This window comes from Culex pipiens, chromosome 3, assembly GCF_016801865.2.
Source record: "Culex pipiens pallens isolate TS chromosome 3, TS_CPP_V2, whole genome shotgun sequence".
NCBI classification, from domain to species: Eukaryota; Metazoa; Arthropoda; class Insecta; order Diptera; family Culicidae; genus Culex; species Culex pipiens.
The window spans coordinates 140,936,106-140,956,769 of NC_068939.1; the positions used below are offsets into that span (position 1 = coordinate 140,936,106).

Here is a 20,664-nt window from a genome sequence, read left to right on the forward strand (position 1 = left end):
CGGTAAATTCAATTTTATGTTTGCATTCCTATATAAAGGCTAGTATGCAGATCGGAAGGAAAGGGGTCAAGAAACAGCTTTACGAACAGCAGAACAAAGGAGAGGGAGCGATTTCTTTGGACTGGTGAAGAAAAGCCCCAATAAATCATTTCCTCTCCTTTGTTCTACTGTTCGTAAAGCTATTTCTTGACCCCTTTCCTTCCGATCTGCATACCAGCCTTAACCGAACAGCGAAAATTTGAATCGCCATTCTTCGATGCTTTGCCCCATCTGCAGGAATGGAGCACTTCCATTCGAGCAGTTTTTGCTTTTTTCTACAATGTATTTCTTATGGAGCGAACTGTCAAAAACTGCTCGACTGCGGGTGCTCCATTAATGAAAATTAAGTCCAGATTTTTGAAGCTACGTAATCTTTGCATGTCTCTCAAACCAAATCTGTCAGGCCCACCAAAGTGCCCCCCGTCAACGTCACCTGTCACGGACACGAGAGAAAAAGAGCGATGACCGCCGCAAATCGCAGAGAGAGCGGGAGAGAGCAGCACTCACCGCTCAAACCAACCGAAGGCTTGCTGTGCACTCACTCCAACTTCCCTTCAGTCTCTTTCGCAGTCACTCTTCGGCACACACTTCGGCAGAAGACACGGAAAATGTACATTTATTGGTGTAATTAGCGTTCATCTTTGGCCGATTTCCGACGGATAACCGTTCCAAAGTGTTGTAAATAGTGAAAATAATCAAGTTGTGAGTGCGGGTCGTGGGGGGAGTGTGGAATCGGGGCGGAAAAGTGCCGGAAAAGTTGGCAAAAATTGCTTTGTCTGGGGGGCTCAGAAAACACGATTTCGCCGGATTTTTTTTTGGTGAGTTGCGCGTTCTGAGAGAGTGAGCGACCGGGGACGGACGACGCTTGCACGCAAACACACGCAACGCGAAGGCTTGCTCGTTGCTTGTTCCGCGACTCTGTGCTTCTTCCCGAGGTGAGAGTGTGTGAGTGTGGGCAAGTTTTAATCGGCACGCAGGTCAGTACACTCTGCTGCTGCTGAGCGCGGTGAGAGTGGTGAGTGTGAGTGGTGCAGGTCAACGCGGGCCAGTGTTGTAAGTAATGGTTAATTTTTGTTATGCGTAGTTACAAAGGGACTTAAAATCTTTATAAAATTTGGTTAAATCGAACAGTTTGTCATTTGTCTTTCGGTCCATGTAATAACGGGTCACTGGATAGTTTTGATCAAAACATCTAAGAATCGGTCTTAAAAAAAAGGAAGTCTTTGAAATTTATGGATAATCGGGAAAAAATCAATCCAGCTAGACGTGAGACAGAGCCGTTCTTAAAAAAATAAATAAATAAAAGCTTTAAATTAAATGCTAAGAATTTTCAAAACCTTGCTAAACTAGCTGAATTTTGTTTTTTTCAGCTATTTAAGGATTTTGGGCCAAATATTAGCAAAATCAGTCATTATTTACCCATTGATATTCGATGTTGAAGTTTGTATGGGAAAAATGGGATAAATGTTTGGAAATCCCTATTTTCTTACTGTTTTTTTTTGCATAATATTATATTAATATTCGAAATATTTACATTCCCAAAAGTGAGATTCTCATTAAGATTTGATGCTCTTCAACTTTGTCGAAGATACTAAATCTGTAAAACTACATCCTGAAAAGTTATTAGTAGTTGAAAAACATGTAGAATAATAAAATTATGTTTAACTTAGTATATTAAAATTTATGTGTAGAGTTTTTTTTAAGATAACCAAATTAATAAACGGGAATTCCCGAAAAAAAAAACGGGAAATCGAGCATTTTTCGAAGACCATTCCCACGAAATTAGGCCGAGACTCGCGGGAAATTTTGAACTTATAAATATTGAAGCAAAATTATATAAACTAATCAGAACATTATTTGAAAAATTGGACGTTCAATGTTCGATGTTCAAGATCGAATTTGAAAATTTCGAGAATCGTCACCCTCTACGCGCAAGCTTAAATGCGCCGGCGTTAGAATCAACTTGATCTGTCAAAATTTCATCAAAATGAGGGAGGCATGGATTTACGGCAGCAGACTTGGCCGAATGGTTACGCTGTCCACTTTGTAAGCGGATGATCATGGGTTTGATTCCTATCTGCTCGAGCCTTCCATAGGATGGGGAAGTAAACGTCGGTCCTGGCCTTAGTTGTTGTTACGTCGTTAAGTCATTCCAGGGTAGGAGTCTCCGCAATTAAAAACCATTTCTGATAACTTTTTCCATTTGAATGAAAAACAAATTTCAACGATTTAAGCTTAATTTCAGAACTTAATTGGGTCCTAAAATGATGCTTAGATTGCAGATATTATTGTTTACAGCGATAAAGCTTATTTTTCTGAGTACAATGACCCTTTGTACGACCACAAAGAGTTTAAAATGGATTTTTAAATCAATTTTGAAAAATTAACCTCGCGGTCCTTCTTGACAGAAAAGGTCCTACTTGACAGCTCGTTCCAAGGGGACCATAGTTGATCCATCGAAAAAATGTTGTCTTGTCGATAACTTTTTTTTGCATAAAAATGAAAAAAAGTGATCAGAAATGGTTTTTAATCTTGTTTTTTACCGTTGTACATGAAAATTTACATAGGGCTTTAGTACCCAATTGTGGAATACCTGAAACTAACTGATAGTTGAATTTTTAAAAATCATGCAATTCATAAATTTTTTTAAAAGGTTGAGTTTTGTTGAGTCCATTGCTTTAAGTCATTATTTTGTAAAAAAATGCATTCCTGAAGAAAACCAAAGCTTGTTTACATCCGCAAGAAAAAGTGTTCCGAATTTGTGGATTTCAAAGGTTACTGTTTTTCTTCAAAAACTTGTTAAAAAACGTAAAAATGTACAGTCATTCAATCAAAAGAACACAAGAAAAGCTTTCAAATGAAGTTAAAAGCGAACCATTATGTCAAATTATCGATTGTTATTTTATAATTATTAAAACATTGGGTGACCTGTTAAACTGTTCTGAATGTAAGGAGTGACTGTTTTTAGTGTCGTCACACAGTTGTTGTTAATATTTGCCAGCCTTTACATAGCCTCACTTTTTTGGCTTCCTCCTCGAAGTCGCTAATACTTTATTTCGGATAGGGGAATCAAAAACATTTTATTTTCGTTTTCATATTTAGGATCATTTAGCCTAAATATAACACATTTAAGGGGTTACATACATGTAGAAAATCACAAAATTTCATATTACAGAAAATTTATTGAAACCATTAAAAAGATGATTTTCAATCACTTCTGAAACATTCATGAAGATATTCCATGATTAAACTGAGTTAGAGACGATTTTAGGCTCAACATTTTGCCGTGCGCAAAGCGGACTGTCAAACTTTCTGAGTGTTTTTTTCGAAACACCGAGTTGATTTACGGGTGCCACGATATCTCGAGATGGGATGAACCAAATTGGCTGAAATTTGGAGTAAAGACTCCCAAGACATATCTCGTGTGCATGACAAAGCCCGATTTTGAAATTTTACTTTTTAAAAAAATACAAAAATCAAAAACTGACGATTTTTTATATGAAAAACAGAACAATATTTTTATCTTTTTTTAAAATATTTTTTTTTGAAAATCGGTCTTCGTCATGCACACAGGACTGGTTTAACGAGTCTTCACCGAAATTTTGAGCCGATTTGGTCAAGGCAGTGTTGAGATATCGTCTGTGTGTGTGGTGGGATGTTGATCAAACACATTTGTACTGGATTATCTCGGCACTGGCTCAACCGATTTAGTCTGTTTGGTCCCATTCGTTCCGTCTTGGGGTCCCATAAATTAAATTTATAGAATTTAGTTAAGTACTTCAAAAGTTATGCTAAAAAACGATTTTAGCAAAAGTTCGGAAATTGTAAAAAGGGTGGTTTTTGAAAGAAATCCCATCACTATACATTTTCAGAAAGGTATTTAAAAGACCTTTCCAACGAGTTAAAAAAATTGAAGATCTGACAATCCTATCAAAAATTATAAGCACTTAATTGTTATTTTTGCACTTTTTGGAGGTCGGATCTCAGATATTTTGATAAAAACGTTGTCCGGATCTAAAATGCGACCTATCGTTGGATAGGTACCGTAAACCGGAGTGACTTTGATAGGATTTCAATTTGTTTTTGGAATATTTTCCAACAGGTAAGGTTTTTCTCAAGATTATTATTTTTAAAACATGTACTGGGGTAGGCCACACAAAGTCCATGCACTATTTTGCTAAAAAAGGTTTTTTAATGGTTTTTAGAAAAATAGTTCCGTCAAAGATTCTTAGTTTAAATTCCGGGGTTACTTTGATAGTCATAGTTTTTCTTGTTAAAATCATATTTAAGATGTTCAAACTTTATTTGTACGTTAGATGTACCATCACTAAAGTAGCTAGTATAGTTTTAAAGAAAAAATCAATGTTTATATTTAATTAACTAAGTTTATAAGCTTTTTAACAAAATACGTTTAAATTTTAATTAAAATTGTTAAAAATTCGGAATTTTGCAAAAAAATTTTAAAATCGTTTTGTTTATAAAATTATTGATTTATATTGCATTTTTTAATGAATTCGAAGCACGAATCACAAGTTTTCACATTATTGTAAGGTACGCACATCGGAAGGAATCGGTCAAGAAAAAAATCAAATGGGCAGCAGCGGCAGCGCAAGCAAGTCAGAGAGGGTGAAGAAAAGCCCCAAGAAATCGCTCCCTCTCCTTAGTTCTGATGTTCGTAAAGCTGTTTCTTGATCCCTTTCCTTCCGGTCTGCATACTAGCCTTAAACATGAAATTTGTTGAACTGAAATAACCTAGAAATTTGGAGATTTTTTTTAAATTGTGTTTCATAAACACATATATTTATTATTTATAAATTTATTTAACCTTCTCCTAGTGGAAAATTGTGCAATGAATCCGAAAATGCATTCCGTTTACCGATTCTAAATAATGTTCATTGAGAAAATCATGACAATATGAGAAGTTTAAAATAATGACTTTCATCAACATTTTCTCAACTATAAATAACTAACTTTTTAAACTTTTCAAAATTTTATGAAGAGTTCTTCTTGAGGTACTTTGAACACTTCTCTACCACGGTCAGTATGATTCTAAACCATTCCATACGTATTTTAATTGTACTCTTCATTTTGCGGAATAATCGCGATCCTATCAAAGTCACCCCGGCTATCAAAGTCACCCCGTTTTACGGTAATCCAAAAATCTTTCTAACGAGTACAAAACATTGAAGATCTGACAAACTTATCAAAAGTTATGAGCACATAAGTGCGCTGGTTTATGAAGATCTGACTACTCTATCTAATGGTATGAATAATGAGTCAAATTGATAGAACACTGAAAGGTCCGCCCTTTTGTGTCTATTTTGGATAGCATTGCGCTTTAAATGTGAGGAAGGCATCAACCACTTAAGGGTGGATTAAGTAACGTTTTTATATTAGAATTTTAAAATTAACGCACTGTTAAAGGCTGATTAGAAATCTCTCGCTTAAATTCGGGCTAAAATTTTAGTGCACGGTATTCTATAGGTTTCAAAAAAGCTGTTAACAGCAAAACAATCGATAATTTCTGGAGTTTTTTTTGAAAAGGTCCAATAAACCAAATTTCCAGTTTTTGCTTTTTGGGTGTTTTTGAAACCGCTTTGAGTCAGGGGTATTAAAAAACACCCAAAAAGCAAGAGCTGAAAATTTGGTTTATTGGACCTTTTCAAAAAAAAAACTCCAGATTTGTAAAACAATTTGAAAGGAGTCTTCAGAACTTCTGCTTTGCTTTCCCGTTGCTTTGGACGCTTATGAAAAGTACGCTCAAAAAAAGGTTTGAGTGCCGACCGTGGGATTCGAAATGGCGACCTTTTGGATTGTGAGTCCAGGAAGTTGTTTTCTTCACGCAGAAAAATAAGGCATATTTGAATCAACAAAACGTTTTGTTGATTTGAAAATCAATTTTTTTGTTGAATCAACGCTAAACATCAAAGCAGCTTTTTCAAAACAACAAAAGACTTTTGTGTAATCGATAAAGTCAAGGTTTGTTTCAACGCAAAATCGGCGTTGATTATATTCAACAAAAATTTTGTTGATTCAAACCTCGTACAGGCTGATTCTACAAAACTTTTTTCTGCGTGTTCTTATTCCAAAATTGTCAAACTTACGGACCCAATCCTGCAAGAATCTGATTGTAAAAATAGTCAAACTTTGTTGTAAATAACTATAAAGACAGTAATTTAGTGGTTGAATAGAAAATTATATCGATAGTTCCCGTAGTTTTGAAGATACTAAAATTTCTGTAACAGAAATCTGGGTGCTGCTGTACAACTTAACACAATGTTTAAAATGTTTTAAGAAAAATTAAATATTAGTCTTCAAAATTATCTTCATCTCCTCACCCCACATCTGGCACCACTGCTCACCGATAAAACTCGAGTTCCGCTAGTTCTGCGGGTTCTCGCCTCTCTGAGTGACGATCGCTGTCTTTCTCGCGAGAGACCTCAAACCCGACAAACCACTCACACTCTCCGCTTTGCGCTCCTTCCCCGGACCGTGTTCCGTTCCGTCCGTGTCAGACTACAGCCGCCTCGGTCTCCTGTATGTACAGCAGCAGCCCAGAGTGAAGAAGAGCCGTGGTGTGTCGTTCGTGTGTCTCTCGGTGTCGGGTCGCGAAAAAACAAATGGCGTAACACCGTGTGTCCTCCTCATCCCGGAATCGTTGGAATCGTCGTCGTGAATGTTCCCGAAAGTTTCGAGAGTCGGCCGCGGAGCGTGTAAAAAGTGTAGAATAGTGTTTTGGGCCCCGTTGTACATCCGGCACTGAGCAGGGGGAAAAGTGGAAGCAAAAAGCTGAAAATTCTTTGTAGGATATTGTGTGTGTGTGTGGGGTTGTACATAGAGGAGGTTCCGCCGTGCGCGTTCCGGAACCCGGGGGTTGGCCGAGGTCGTGTGTAAATAGTGAGGGGCCCCTTCGACAAAGCAATTTCCTGTGCAGTTACTAACCATTTCCGGTTATTTTGTCTAGTTTAAACCTCTTACGGTGAAGATTCTCCGGATATTCCCCGGAAGCTCAGTTCCCCGGAAGAATCTGGCCAAAAGCGCCACCGTTTGTGTGTGTACAGTTAGTTATAAAGACGACGACGACGGGAAAATCTCGAGAGCTGCCTTTTTTTTTTTGCTGGTGGCCAAATTTGCTGCTGCGTTCTTTGCCCTCCTCTCCAGTTTTCGGGTCGTTCCCGGGGAAGAAGGCGACCAGCAGTGCGCAGAGGGTGTGTGTGGCCGCGAGTTGCCTGTCTGTGTGCGTGCGAGCGAACGAGCTTGAAGAACCGTCTCTGGAAGAGCTCCAGCACCTGAAGAGTGAGAGCAAGGCGCGATTAGCATCAGGAAGATTTGCCCGGAACATCCGGAAGATTGTGTGTGAGGAAGAATCGATCCCGGGGTGGAATTACGGTCTACCAAGGAAGACTAGTATTGTGCGTGTATCCGCTTGTACTAACGCAGCTTCCGGAAGAGAGAGAGGAAATAACATCTTCAGAAGAGTGCACTTACCGGGGATTTGCCGTTGCGGAACCGGTTCTTGCCGCAGAAGATAGTGTGTAAACAGGCCGCGACGACAACATCAACAGTGCGTTTGTTGTGTGGTTTTTGTTTGAAAACAACAATATCAGCGTTTGCACACGTCGTACACACACACATCTACGCGAGTTTGTAGTCGGTCCACCCACGACGACGGCGGCGAATAGCCAAGCCAAGAGTGTTAAGGTCACTAAGTGCAAGTGCAACGGCGGGGAAGGGAAGAAGTGAGTTAAGCGTGAAGGTGAGTGAAGAAGGAAGATAAGCTGCGGCGCGGCAACGACGACGGTTTGTAACGCGACGCTCAGCTCGAAACGGACATCGGACATTGCGCAAGGTAAGTGTCCAACACACCGCGTTGGGGATGGTTGGGCTTGGGATGAATCTTGTGATATAAGCTGGGGTCTGATGATAACTGAAATAAATCCAATTTTAACCAAGTGAGATTTTATCTAAGGCAAGTATTTTTTATTGTAGAAGGTATTGTTTTGATTCACAGCAGTTTGAACGAACTGTTGTGGATGTTTTTGTATTGTATTGTAATTTGCAATGGTGCACAGAAAAAAAAATCATGGTAATATTACATCTGGGAAGGGGTACATCTTTTATGTCAGAAAAAAGGTGTAATTTTACCGCTGGAAATGTGTAATTTTACCACTATTCTGGTGTAATGTCACTTTTTCAGTCTAAATTGAGATAAAATTACATCATAAAAGAGGTAATATTCAACATTCCAAAATTACAGCTTCCAAATTTACATTATTTTTTTCTGTGTGGTGTCAAACGAAGCAAAATTTTGTATGCGTTTTCAATTTACTAGAGTTTTTTTTTGTTGGAAAATACCAAATTTGCACCGTATTTTTTTCGAAAACCACGATTGCACATTTGTAAAATTCGAGTATTTTCGAAAAAATGCGGTATTTTGTGAAAATTTTAGTAATATCCAAAAAAAAAAAAGTCTAAAAAAGTGAAACAGCATACAATATTTCGCTTCGTTTGAAACCCATATTGCATAATTTTGAACATCCAAAAAACTACCGTATTTTGTTGAATATATTGTATTTAAAAAAAAAAACTCTAGTAATGTAAAAAAGCAAACCAAACTTCGTTTAATACCATTATTGCACATTTTGAAAATTTGAGTACTTTCGAAAAAAAAACGGTGATTTGTAAAAAATTTAGTATTCTCAAAAAAAAAAACTCGAATACAGTCATCGCACTTATTCGGAACATTTTTGTGATAATTAATCAGTAAGATGGCAAATGCAGCTTTTCTGTCGACCCTACTATTTTAAGGACCTTCATTTGGACATTCTCTTGCAATTTCACAAGTAAAATTAATACCTTTTGAACAAAAAACATCATTTCAAGACAATTTTATCCAGAGCAGCAAAACACTGCCTCCAATTTGCCTGTTCCATAACTGTGGGATGCAGGGTTGCGAATGAGCGAGCGCTCACGGAAGGAGTGCTCGCTCCAGCTGGAGCGTGAGTTTTTATCAGGTAGCTCGTGCTCGCTCACGCTCACCGGAGCATTTTGCGCTCACGTGAGCTGGAGAGCCAAAGTAGGTAGTTGTTTTTCCCTGTTGAAGCATCTGCCTGTTTGATGCAAAGTTTCTAGAACTATCTCAGCACAGGCAGCAAAAACAAACAAGAAAGTGGTCAAACGAACAAAAGTAAGCAATGAAATTGATTTATTCGGCGAACCGAAATATACGTTCTATTTTAAATTCAGAATTAGCCAAGGGGCAGAATAATTCACTCTTGAGTGAGCTAACAAAGAGCTAACTCATTCTTAATATAAAAAAATCATTGACGCGAGGAGATACACTGATATGTAGAAAACATTGAATTATAGACAAATTATGTTCATTTCAAGTTTTTAGAATCCGGACCCAAAGCGGTTTAAAAAAAAAACAAAAAAAAAATAAATTTGTGTTAATGGACCTTTAAAAAAACCTGCAGTAAAATTTATTAAAATTATAATCATCCCTCATATTCGAAACATTTTAGAGAATGTCCATATTCAAAAAATCATTTATATTTTCAGAGGCTTGTTAGCGGAAGTGTTAAATATAATTTACTTGGGGGAAGATGAGCCACCCTTTATGTGGTAAAACAAAACAATGACAATTTATATTGCTTCATTCAAATGGGTTATTTCAAACACTAGCAATTTGGAGGTTTATTTGTAAAAAAAGAACTGTTTCAACAATTTACGCTATTTTCTAGAATGAGAAAGAGAAAAATTAACTTTATAAAAATGATCAGGGGTTTCCAAGCACTGAACGATTTGCTAAACGGAATGACTTTTTTAATGGTTGATCATTCTGACTTGCACGCTGGAAAAGTAGTCAAAATACTGTTTAGGTATATAAAACAGTTTAATTTTATATTTTAATCAACCTAGCATAAACATTTAATCGAACTTACCACAGCATAAATCTTTTCGAAATAATTCATTGTTTTGAAAGTTTATAAGGTTTCCAGTCATTTTTGTTTACGCGCTCATATTCTTCCCCAAGTAATTGTCTCTGCTTACCTTAACTATTATTAAGGTAAGGCCGATTAATTCGAAAATATTTATATTTTCAACTCTGACTGTAGGTCTCCAATATGATTTGACCCTTGCGAATCCAATTTATTATTCAAAAACATAGTTAATGAGAATAAGCTATTCCAATTAATATATAAACAAATGTTCCTAAGTGATGTTTCCACTGACATGCTGCGCCTTATGCACAAACTTTAACTAGGATTGAAAAACAAAAACTTTCTGAAAAACGAAAAACTATTCGATTCGCGATACTTCCTAAGTGAGCGCTCCGTGAGCGAAAAACGAGCGCGAGCGCGAGCGTGGGGCAAACGCGAGCTGAAGAAATCGGAGCAAACGTGAGCTAGCTCGCGCAGCGCTCCTCCTCACGAATGAGCGAAAAATGAGCGCTCACGGGCGCGTGAGGATCGCAACACTGGTGGGATGTTATTGTGCCTCCCACAATTGTGGAAAACCTGAATTTAACTGATATTTTCACAAAAAAAGTTATCAGACCATTCATAAAACAGAAGTTATTATTTTGTAAAAAAAATGTACTCATGGAGAGAACCAAAGTTTGTTTACATCCTTAAGAAAAAAAAATGTTCCGAATTTGTGGATTTCAAGGGTCAAAGTTTTTCTTCAAAAACTTGATATGAAAGTTAAAATTTGCAGTTGTTCGATACAACATTCGAAAGATCGCAAGAAAAGCTTCAAAATGAAGGCAAAAGCGAATCATTAAGTTCGATTTGCTATGATTTTTTGAGCATTGGCCGATCTGTAAACCGTTCCGAATTTGAGGGATGACGATACAGTCCAGACTCGATTATTCGAAGGCCTTGGCAAAATTTCGCTTCGGATAACCGAAACTTCGGATAATCGAACCAAGAAAAAAAAATCTTTTTCGTTCTCTGCTTTAGTATGACCTTTAAACTACTCTAGAGAGTGATTTGGAATTTGTAAATCCAAGATTGCGGCTAAAATGGCGATGATGAAATATTGAAAAAATGCATTTTTTAATTTAACATGCAATCAACCATTCAAATTTGACTAAAATTGGGTCGCAGAACTGGAATTTGATGTTTAAAGTAAGATTTGAAAACGATATAAACGATGAAAAGCTTAGAAAGCTTCTATTGGAAACCAATAAACTCTGTTAAATAAACTTACGAAATCATGGCAAAATGAAGCCTACTTAAAGGCGATTTTAGGAGCACATGGGAAACAAATTGTATGTTGCCGGATGAATGTCCTATGTCACAAAAGTTCTTGCATAAACATTGGACAGTTATGCAAAAACGGACAGGGCAAAAGGAATCGAAAAGCTATGATATCTTACATGTTGTAGGAAACATCGGTAGACAAGCTACTATAAAACGAGTATAAGTCGAGCCACAAAATATATGCGCCAGCATTCTCGCGCCAGTATTCGAAGCTCAACTTGACGACTTGGTGACGAAGCGTCGAAAATCGATGCAGTGTGATTTTTTAGCGATTTTTCCGATTTAAATTCATGCTGGATCGTCATATTTACGAACATGGAAATGACGTCCAGCCATAAAGTAAAACCTATACCTTTCTTTAGTAAGAAAGGCAAAAAGCTATATTATTGTATTGTGGGTCTACCGTCGTAACAAGCCAGATGTCGACGGTTTTTGACCCCGGAACATACCCGCATAGCTTCAGTGAGTATGGTAGATGTGTTTGGATGTCCTGGGTCATTCAAGGACTCTCTGGAGTTATGACCTTTGGGTCTACTACCGTAACACGCCAGAGGTCGACGGTTTTTGACCCCGGAACATACCCGCATAGCTTCAGTGAGTATGGTAGACTACTTTCCAGATGTGTTTGGATGTCCTGGGTCGTCAAAGGACTCCCTGGAGTTAAGATCTGTCGGTCTACCGCCGTAACAAGCCAGAGGTGGACGGTTTTTGACCCCGGGACATATCCGCAAAGCTTCAGTGAGTATGGTAGACTACTTTGCTGATGTGTTTGGATGTCCTGGGTCATCTAAGATCTCCCTGGAGTTAAGATCTGTGGGTCTACTACCGTAACAAGCCAGAGGTCGACGGTTTTTGACCCCGGAACATACCCGCATAGCTTCAGTGAGTATAGTAGACTACTTTACAATACACTAAGCACTAATTCTCCATACAAACTTTCGAGACAAACCTTTCGGCCCTGTCTAAATATATTTGAAAAATTCGAAGCGCACGAGTTTCTGGGGACTCCAGTTGGGCCTGCGTAGAAATTTTGTTGGACGATGTAACATGTCTACAAAGTTTCGTTGTTATCGGAGAGGGTCGAGTATAAAAGTACCTTCTATTCCTGATTTGGGCTGGAATCGCTCTATGTGTGCTACTATGTGATATACTGTGTGGCAGTAAATTACAAAGGCAAACCAACATAACTAAACAAGCTGCTACTGTTTTAGCAAAAGAAATGGCTAGATTAGCGAAACATTAGCAAAATCAAATCAGAAAAACTCTTTCTGCTAATTTTAGCAATGGATCCTTTTTCTGTGATTGTCTTTCAGTTAGTGGGGATAGAAAACCTTAAATTTGCATTGGCCTGAATACGTCAAACTCTAGAAAAACAATGAAAATGAGCCAAAGACGAAGTGTGAACAAACAGTCCGACTTACATTGTCTTGGTTGATTTTGTGTCATCCAAATCAGGGTAGAAGTTATTTTTTTGTTCAAGAATAACATATTGAATCATGGCTTGCCAAAGTCATGAAATTCCAATGAATTCCCGTTCATCACCCTCTCTATCAACACAAGAGCCATTTTAAGTTTGAAAATGTAATATTCGTAGAATAATATGCAGTAGATTCGCAGTTCTCAATACTATTTCGCAACTCTGCTCAACTATTGCTTCTTGCACATCCCACTAACGTTGTCTTTTCTCTCTCTCTCCGGTTTCTCTTCCATGTCCCATAGACAACGCCGCTTCTAGACAACGACACCGACCACTTCCCACCAGCAAACGCGGCGGCAACGATCCAACACACTCCTCGCACCCGGCTAAGAACCGTGGGATCAACAGCGTTCACTCGTTGTAACACTGCCAGTGCTGTGCCCGCAAAGCTACCAAAATTCATCTGGAAGTGGTATGTATCCCGTGGTAAGAACTCCCCTCATGAATCTACACATTTTTCTTTATACTTTTTGCTTTCGGTTTGATTTGTAGCGCGATACTTTTGGGTTTTTAGAGTTTTCTGGTAGCAATTCTAACCGTAGACTTGGGTGTACACCCAAACGAAGATCTTGTCAGCGATTCCATCGTTTGGGTGTCGCGTCGGGGGTTGTCGTAGCGAAGGACAGGTGTGGACGGCAGTGAGAACACGAGGACGTGCGAGGTCCGCGACGAGTTCTAGGCCAAGTTTACGAAGATCTGCGATTTTTATAGCTGAGAGTTTTGCGGTCAATTCCCGGGCCAACTCAAGAAGACGTAAAAGTTGTGCCAACACACACTCACACACGCTGCGTACAGCAAGAAGACGAGCAAGAAGAAGAAGGGTCAACAACTGGAACTGCTGCTGCTGCTGCTGCTGGACTTGAAGCTATAGTTGAGATAGGACAAAACCCAGAAGGCAAGAAGCACTCTTACGGCGGTCGTCTCTCTTGACGATACATACAAACCAAGCACTGAAATTGGTGTTGTTGTCCGGTTGTGTTCCGTATTGCATCTGCTGCCTCTCGTAGTCGGTTCTTGCATGCATGTGTGTGTGTGCGTCGGTAGATTGTGAGTTCCCACAGCAGAAACTGTAAACGGGAAAAAAGTACCACTCACAGCCAGCGGAGGTTCGACACTGAGAGAGGCAAAAAAAAAAGTGTTTGTGGTGTTCAGACGAGATGCTTGTTTACATCGAACTAGGGTGTGTGTGTGTGTGCGGCGCCCGGAATGATTTCCTGAACGAATACACGGGCAGGGCTGCCGCGCGCACTGTGGGATTTGTTGACGGAAGAATCTTGTGTTTTGGAGTGAACAGCTGCTTGAGGGTTTTTTTTTTCTTTAGAAAATTATCATTCATTAATGAGTTCATTGTTATTTTGCATTTTTTAACTGTAGAAAAAATGTTTTGATGTATAAAGTACGTTGTATAATACTTGTTGTCTTCAAATTGTGACGATTTGGCCTGGAATTTGAACAAGGCCGAGAGACAAATACTTTAAATACAATTTGTAATGTTATAGTTTAAGTATTAAATTTAGAAAAAAGACTTTATTTTACTGCTTTTTAAATCATCACTAGGTGTGTTAAACACAAATGTCTGACCTTATAAATGGGCGTTTTTTTTTAAATATTTTTGGAGGTATTTCAATTGAAAAAAAATCATGAAAGTTCATCGCACTAACACTCTAGTAGTGTTATGTTCAGTTTTCACAAAAAAAAGTTTTTATAAAAAATACGCGCTGTGTTTTCAATATTCGAATGAAAACTGTCTAAACATATTTTTTTACTGGGCAGGTGTCAGTAAACCTTGAAAAATATTTGCAACTAATTAAAAATCTTTTTTTTTTCGAGCCAAAAATGTCATTAGGGTACACAACCAAAACGTAAACATTCGGGATTATTCCACTATTCCATTCATTAGTACATTCCCTCCAAAAACTCAGATTTATAGCAAATATTAGGAAAAAAATGGAAAACACAAAAGGGCCAATAACAATGTTCACTCCAAACAAAAAAAAAGGTCAAATGTGCCCTTTTCTTTTTCGTTAGTTTTTCGTAGTTGAGGAGCTTTTTGTGCTATAAAATGAACGTTTCCTAGATTCTTAACACTAATTCACTTCAAAACAAAGTCTGGTGAAAAATAAACCAAGGGTTTCTACAGAAATACAATATTTAATACCATCCCGCGTCTGCTGTTCAGTGCACTTTTGAAGAATTTTTATGTTTCACATACTGTCAAACGGCGTGACTTTGATAAGTTTGCGATTTTTCCGCAAAATGAAGAGTACAATTAAAATACGTACGGAATGCTATGGAATTGTACTGACTGTGGTAGATAAGTGTATCAAAGTACCTCAAGAAAAACTTTTCGTAAAAATTTGAAAAGTTTAAAAAGTTAGTTAACTATAGTTAGGAAAATGTTTATGAAAGTCATTTTGTATTCTCAAAGTGTCATGATTGTGCTTCGTGCTTCGAATTCAGTATGAAATGTAATATAAATCGATAATTTTCTAATCAAAACAAGTTTTAATAAATTTCAGGCAAAATTCCGACTTATAACAATTTTTCCTAAAATTTATATGCTTACAAACTTAGTTAACTGAATATAAACATTGATTTTTTTTCTTAAAAACTATATCAGCTACTCTAGTGATGGTACATTTGACGTACAAATAAATTTGAACATCCTCAATATGATTGTAACAAAATAAACTATGACTATCAAAGTCACCCCGTAATTTAAACCAAGAATTTTGAACGTAACTATTTTTCTAAACACTGTTTAAAAATACACTTTTTTTACTTTGTGTAACTTACCCTTGAGAAATACCTTACCTGTTGGAAAATATTCCAAAAACAAGTTGAAATTCTAAGTCACCCCGGTTTACGGTACCTTATCGACACAAAAAATCACAAAACTTCACCAATTATCAAAATTTTCACTAAATTTCTCATTATTTCTAACTAAACAAAAGGGCCCATCAACATCATTCAAAACAACAACCCGGTGTCAGTGCTTAGGAGCCCTTTCAGTTCTCTGTTGGAAAATTAAAAAAAAAGCTTTTTTAACGAAATTTTGTTATTTTTTTTTTGAATTTGCGAAAATCAACATAAATTAAGAAGTATTAAAGCAGAGTTGAGCATAATTATGCGTTTCATCGTCTCATCAGTTAAAATACCAATCAGCCAAGCTTCTTTTTAAAATAGGGTTTGAAACAAGTTGTCCACTTTTTGCCAGCGATTTTCTCGACCGGCGGTTTTCGGTTTTGTGCTCGAATTAAATGTTTGGCTCGATTTTTTTTCTTTTTTTCTTGTTACAAACGACGAACGCTGAAAAATCTGAGTTGAGTTCCATCTTTTAAATTGGATTTTTCATTGAAACGTTTGTTTCCCTGATTGAATGTTATTTGCCGTGTCAAACTTCAAATCTGACAGGGTGGCCACTCAAGTCGGGAAGTCCGGAAGTCGAAAAAAATCCGCAAAAAAAAAAAATCAGGAAAAAGTTGGTAATTTGTTTTTTTTTTTGGTAAAAATTGATGACTTATTGGAAAATATAACTCCTAAAAAAAATAAACATTTTTTAACAATATTCAAATCTATTATTTATTTTTAGCTGAGTTGAGTACAAGTATGAGTGATTAAAAAAGAAGATAAAGCAGGGTTTTCATTTATTGGAAAACTGAATTGGAGTGAAATTCAAACGTTTTTTTTTCTTTAAAAAGGGTTTTTTTTACCACTTGAAGTATAGTTCATCATTTGTCATTTAGACATTTACAAATATGCTTATAGAATTTGGCTTTTCAAATGTTTTGCATAAAATAAAAGGTGAAGCATGCATAATAATAATCTGGCTTTTGCATTAAAAAAAAAATGAAATATGAAAATACTGACAACTTCATTTATCAACATTGATATTCAAATATTCATGGCAGCAGGCTTGGCCGGATGGTTAAGCTGTCCGCTTAGTAAGCGGAAGATCGTGGGTTCGATTCCCATCTGCTTCAACCTTCCAACGGATGGGTAGGAGTCGTCTCCACGCTATAAGTACAGTCATCCCACATATTCGGAACGGTTTCCAGATCGGCCAATGTTCAAAAAATCATAGCAAATCGATAATTGAACTAAATGATTCGCTTTTACCTTCATTTGAAAGCTTTTCTTGCGATCTTTCGAATGCTGTATCGAACATCTGCAAATTTTAACTTTTATATGAAGTTTTTGAAGAATTACTTCGACCCTTGAAATCCACAAATTCGGAACACTTTTTTCTTACGAATGTAAACAAACTTTGGATCTCTCCAGGAGTACATATTTATTACCAAATAATGACTTCACACACTGAAACCAATGAAACTCAAGCTTAGTGATGTTTTATACATGGTTTGATAACTTTTTTGTGAAAATATCAGTTAAATTCAGGTGTTCCACAATTGTGGGAGGCACAATAACATCCCACAATTATGAAACAGGTCATTTGGAGGCAGTGTTTTGCTGCTCTGCACAAAATAGTCTTGGAATGAAGTGTTTTGCTCAAAAAGTACTACTTTTACTAGTGAAATAGCAAGATAATGTCCAAAAATAGTACGGTCGACAGAAAAGCTACTTTTGGCATGCTATTGACAAATTATCATCAAAGTGTTCCGAATTTGTGGGTGTTCCGAATATGTGGGATGACTGTACAAACAACTCACCAAACCAAGCCTGCTCCGGTGGTATCGCTGGCGGCGGTCCGCAATCCAAAGGTCGTCAGTTCGAACCCTGGAGTGGAAGGTTCCTTGGAGTAAAAAATAGGTTCGGGTGCTCTCCCCATTCAAGCTTTTGAACTCCTAGGTTCGAGCAGAAACTTGCAATAGAGACCACAAAAGACCCGGGGGTTGTGAAAGTGAATGGTTTGATTTTGATTCAAATTGAATATCAAAATCTACAAAAATAAACGAAAAGTAGACTAAACAAGATTTTACGCGAATCCCCAGATATTTCTTTTTTATGTTTTTTAGGATTTAAAACTGCTATCGTGTTTCAAGTTATTTGATTTAAAAAATGGAAAATTTAAGAAAAAAAAATCCCTTTTATGGTGATGAATGTTTTTGCTTGCAATTAAAAAAATAAACCCTGATTTTCATTTTTTTTTTCAATCAAAATAATGTGTTTTTAACCCTTTGAGGCCTGAATTTAGAAAAAAAAATGTATTTAGTTAATGATGGGAAAATGATCTGAAAATTATAGGCTACTTTCGAAAATGTTAATTGTTTGGGTCACATAAGCAGGGTTACCAGGTCTGAACAAAAAAAAATCTGGCAAAAAATCTAGAAAAAATCTGGCAAGCCACTTTTCTCAAAGTAATTAGCAATTTTGTATTCAAAAACAGTGTATTTTCACTTTTTATACATAATAGATTTACAAAATAAACAAAATGCATCAATAAAACAATTTAAGGAAGAAATAGAAAATTGTTTTTTTTTTCAAATTGGTACTCAAAAAATCTGGCAATGCCAGATTTATCTGGCAACCTGGCACCCCTGCACATAAGGGTTAAAATATTTTTTAATTGTATTTTTTTAATAGTTTTTTTATGTTTCTATTCTCAATGTTTTTGCCAATGAGATAAAGAGGGCATCGAGTATGAAGGTAGTGAACAAATCATGGGCAGGTTGAGGTGAGAGTGAATATCGACAAACAAATAGTTGGTTGTATTTTTTCATTTATTTCCTAATTTTTTAATGCATAGCTAATTTTATTAACCTTCTTTAGTAGTTAATTTTCCCAAGGCGCTAATATGGAGTTGCGTTGGAGAATTTGAACGGTGTGCGTCGCGGTACTCGCGCAGGATTTTCGTTGCCGTTTCCGTCTTTGTTGTTCCCTCGATTGTGCGTGTATTTCGATCCGGGCGGTTTCGCGTTTTCGCATTTTAGTTGGTTTTATCTTTCCACAGCCGGCTGTCTAAGATTAAATCATTTATGCTAAACTCAACACCAAATAACCGGGAATAGTCTCATCCGCATACTCCGACAGTTTGCCTTGAGAATGCATAATACATCACACCATTAAACAAAATTTATTGATTATTGGGTCGCATCATCATCCTCTATGTTGAATCCTGGCCATTACCCTTACCCACTAATAAAATCCCAAGTAGAAGTAGTTTTCCGGCACACGCGGGGGTGTGGATATCGTATAGAACCCACCCTTGGTAGCAGCCTGTGCTAACTAACATTCCCGTCCCATTCCCTCGAGATCTACAAACTGACATGGCGGGCGCCGTTGGTGGCCAACGACTGTTTCCTATTCGCACCGGCTCTAGTTTTGATGATCGTGATGTTTTATCTTTTCAGCGCATTCATGCATGCTGTTGATAAGGGAAACTTTGATCGTTGAAGCGTGTGACCGGTTGTGCTGATGGGATATTATGGTCCTGTTCAGCAACGGAGAAGGACAACCACGGGTGGTCTCTCATGCTCATGCTCATGCTCAATTTTCTCAAGGCGCTAATATGATTATAGTTTTGTTTTTAAGATTCTGAATATTTACATTTTATTTTTGTTTGGTTGGCTGTCAAATTTGTATGGAAATTGACAACTCAAAATCCTAATATTATTTCTTTGGTTATTGGAAAGCCCATTTTTTGAAATTCTGAACCGGCCGTCGGTGTGCCTTCCAAGCGGCAGTGACATGATAAGGGTACCTTCAAGGGCAGCATAATACAAAATTTGCTTTATGTTTAAGCCGGGAAATGCTCAATGACTTTCTCTGCCATTCTGAATTTCGCTGCCGGCCGGTGGATATCGCATTTGAACACACACAAGCATAAAAATAACACCTCAAGCGATGTAACTTAAAAAAAGTTGTTAGTCGAAAAAAATATTAAAGCCTTTTCAGTTAATGAATCCGAGTAGCTGTAGCCTAGCATTTTCCTCAACAAATTTCCGAATACCTTCACATCGGTTATCCCCTGAAATCATCCAATTTTGCGCGGCATTGCGAACTCATTTCGAGCACGTTGGAAAGCAACAACATCACCAGCAGCAAAAAATAGTCAGCTTCCTTCAGTAAATTGGCTAATAACTTCATATATGCAAAAGGGGCCAATTATTGCCTCGCGCTCTCGCCAAGATCGATTCGCTGCCTTCAACAAAGCACGCCATTGCCTGTTGCTTCTGTTTCTTCCTTCCTTTCGGAAGCCCGAACGAAGAGTAGTTGTTCAGAACAGAACCGAAAGGAAAATGTTGATTCTAGCGCTTTTTTTTTTGCTGCTGCTGCTTCAATTCGTTGTAAAGTTTGATGGTCAATAAAACCATTGTCCCGGCTGGTATTGGTGTCCTGACGCATACACACATGTTCAACATCAACGAGAGAACCCCTTTTTTATGGCGGCTCTTCAAAGTTCTGTTTGAGTACCCATAGTACGACCAGTGTACACGCTCGATTCTCACACTACCACAAGCGAAATTGCAACGAGTGTGATGGTATTTTTTGCTGTGTTGCTGCACGAGGGTATTGTGGTTCTTGTTTTCTTTTCTGCCCGATCGCACTTCTTCAAAACCCAGAGAGAGAGAGCCAATATAAAACTCCCGATTACACCTTTCTATAATGTCAAAAACCTGACAGGCAAAAAGAAAAAAAGAGGAAAGAAGAACAAGAAGTTATGCTGCCGGTAAAAAGACCATCAGTCAGAACCAGAAGAATTGCGACGAGTGTGTAATGAAAGACGGAACAAGAGCACTCCCGTTTTTCCTCTTTTCCGTCACAGTACAGTAAGACTCCGATAGCTTGACGTTTGATTAGCTGTCAAATCTCCTTGTTCTTGCTCGATTGTCCAAACCTAAAAAATGTCAAACCATCAAGGTTTCCCCGTAGAACCGACCGCTAACTCCCTGTGGTGGTTTCCGCCGGGGGATCTGCGCC

The 20,664-nt window shown here is 37.6% G+C and overlaps 1 protein-coding gene across 3 annotated transcripts in view; it reads left to right on the forward strand.

Annotated features, from left to right (window-relative positions):
- Positions 1-623: 623 nt before the first annotated feature.
- The window catches only part of LOC120417494 (maternal protein pumilio-like), a 242,128-nt gene continuing 222,087 nt past the window's right edge, over positions 624-20,664 (forward strand). Inside the window, exons 1-3 of one of the 3 annotated variants that reach the window (XM_052709635.1) lie at positions 624-741; positions 7,004-7,888; positions 13,026-13,209. In XM_052709635.1, coding sequence (XP_052565595.1) covers positions 13,198-13,209 — 12 coding nt within the window. In that variant the 5' untranslated portion in view covers positions 624-741; positions 7,004-7,888; positions 13,026-13,197. Of the gene's footprint in view, positions 742-6,569; positions 7,889-13,025; positions 13,210-20,664 lie in introns of those variants that run through there. The other 2 variants (XM_039579569.2, XM_039579570.2) reach the window with 2 other exon arrangements.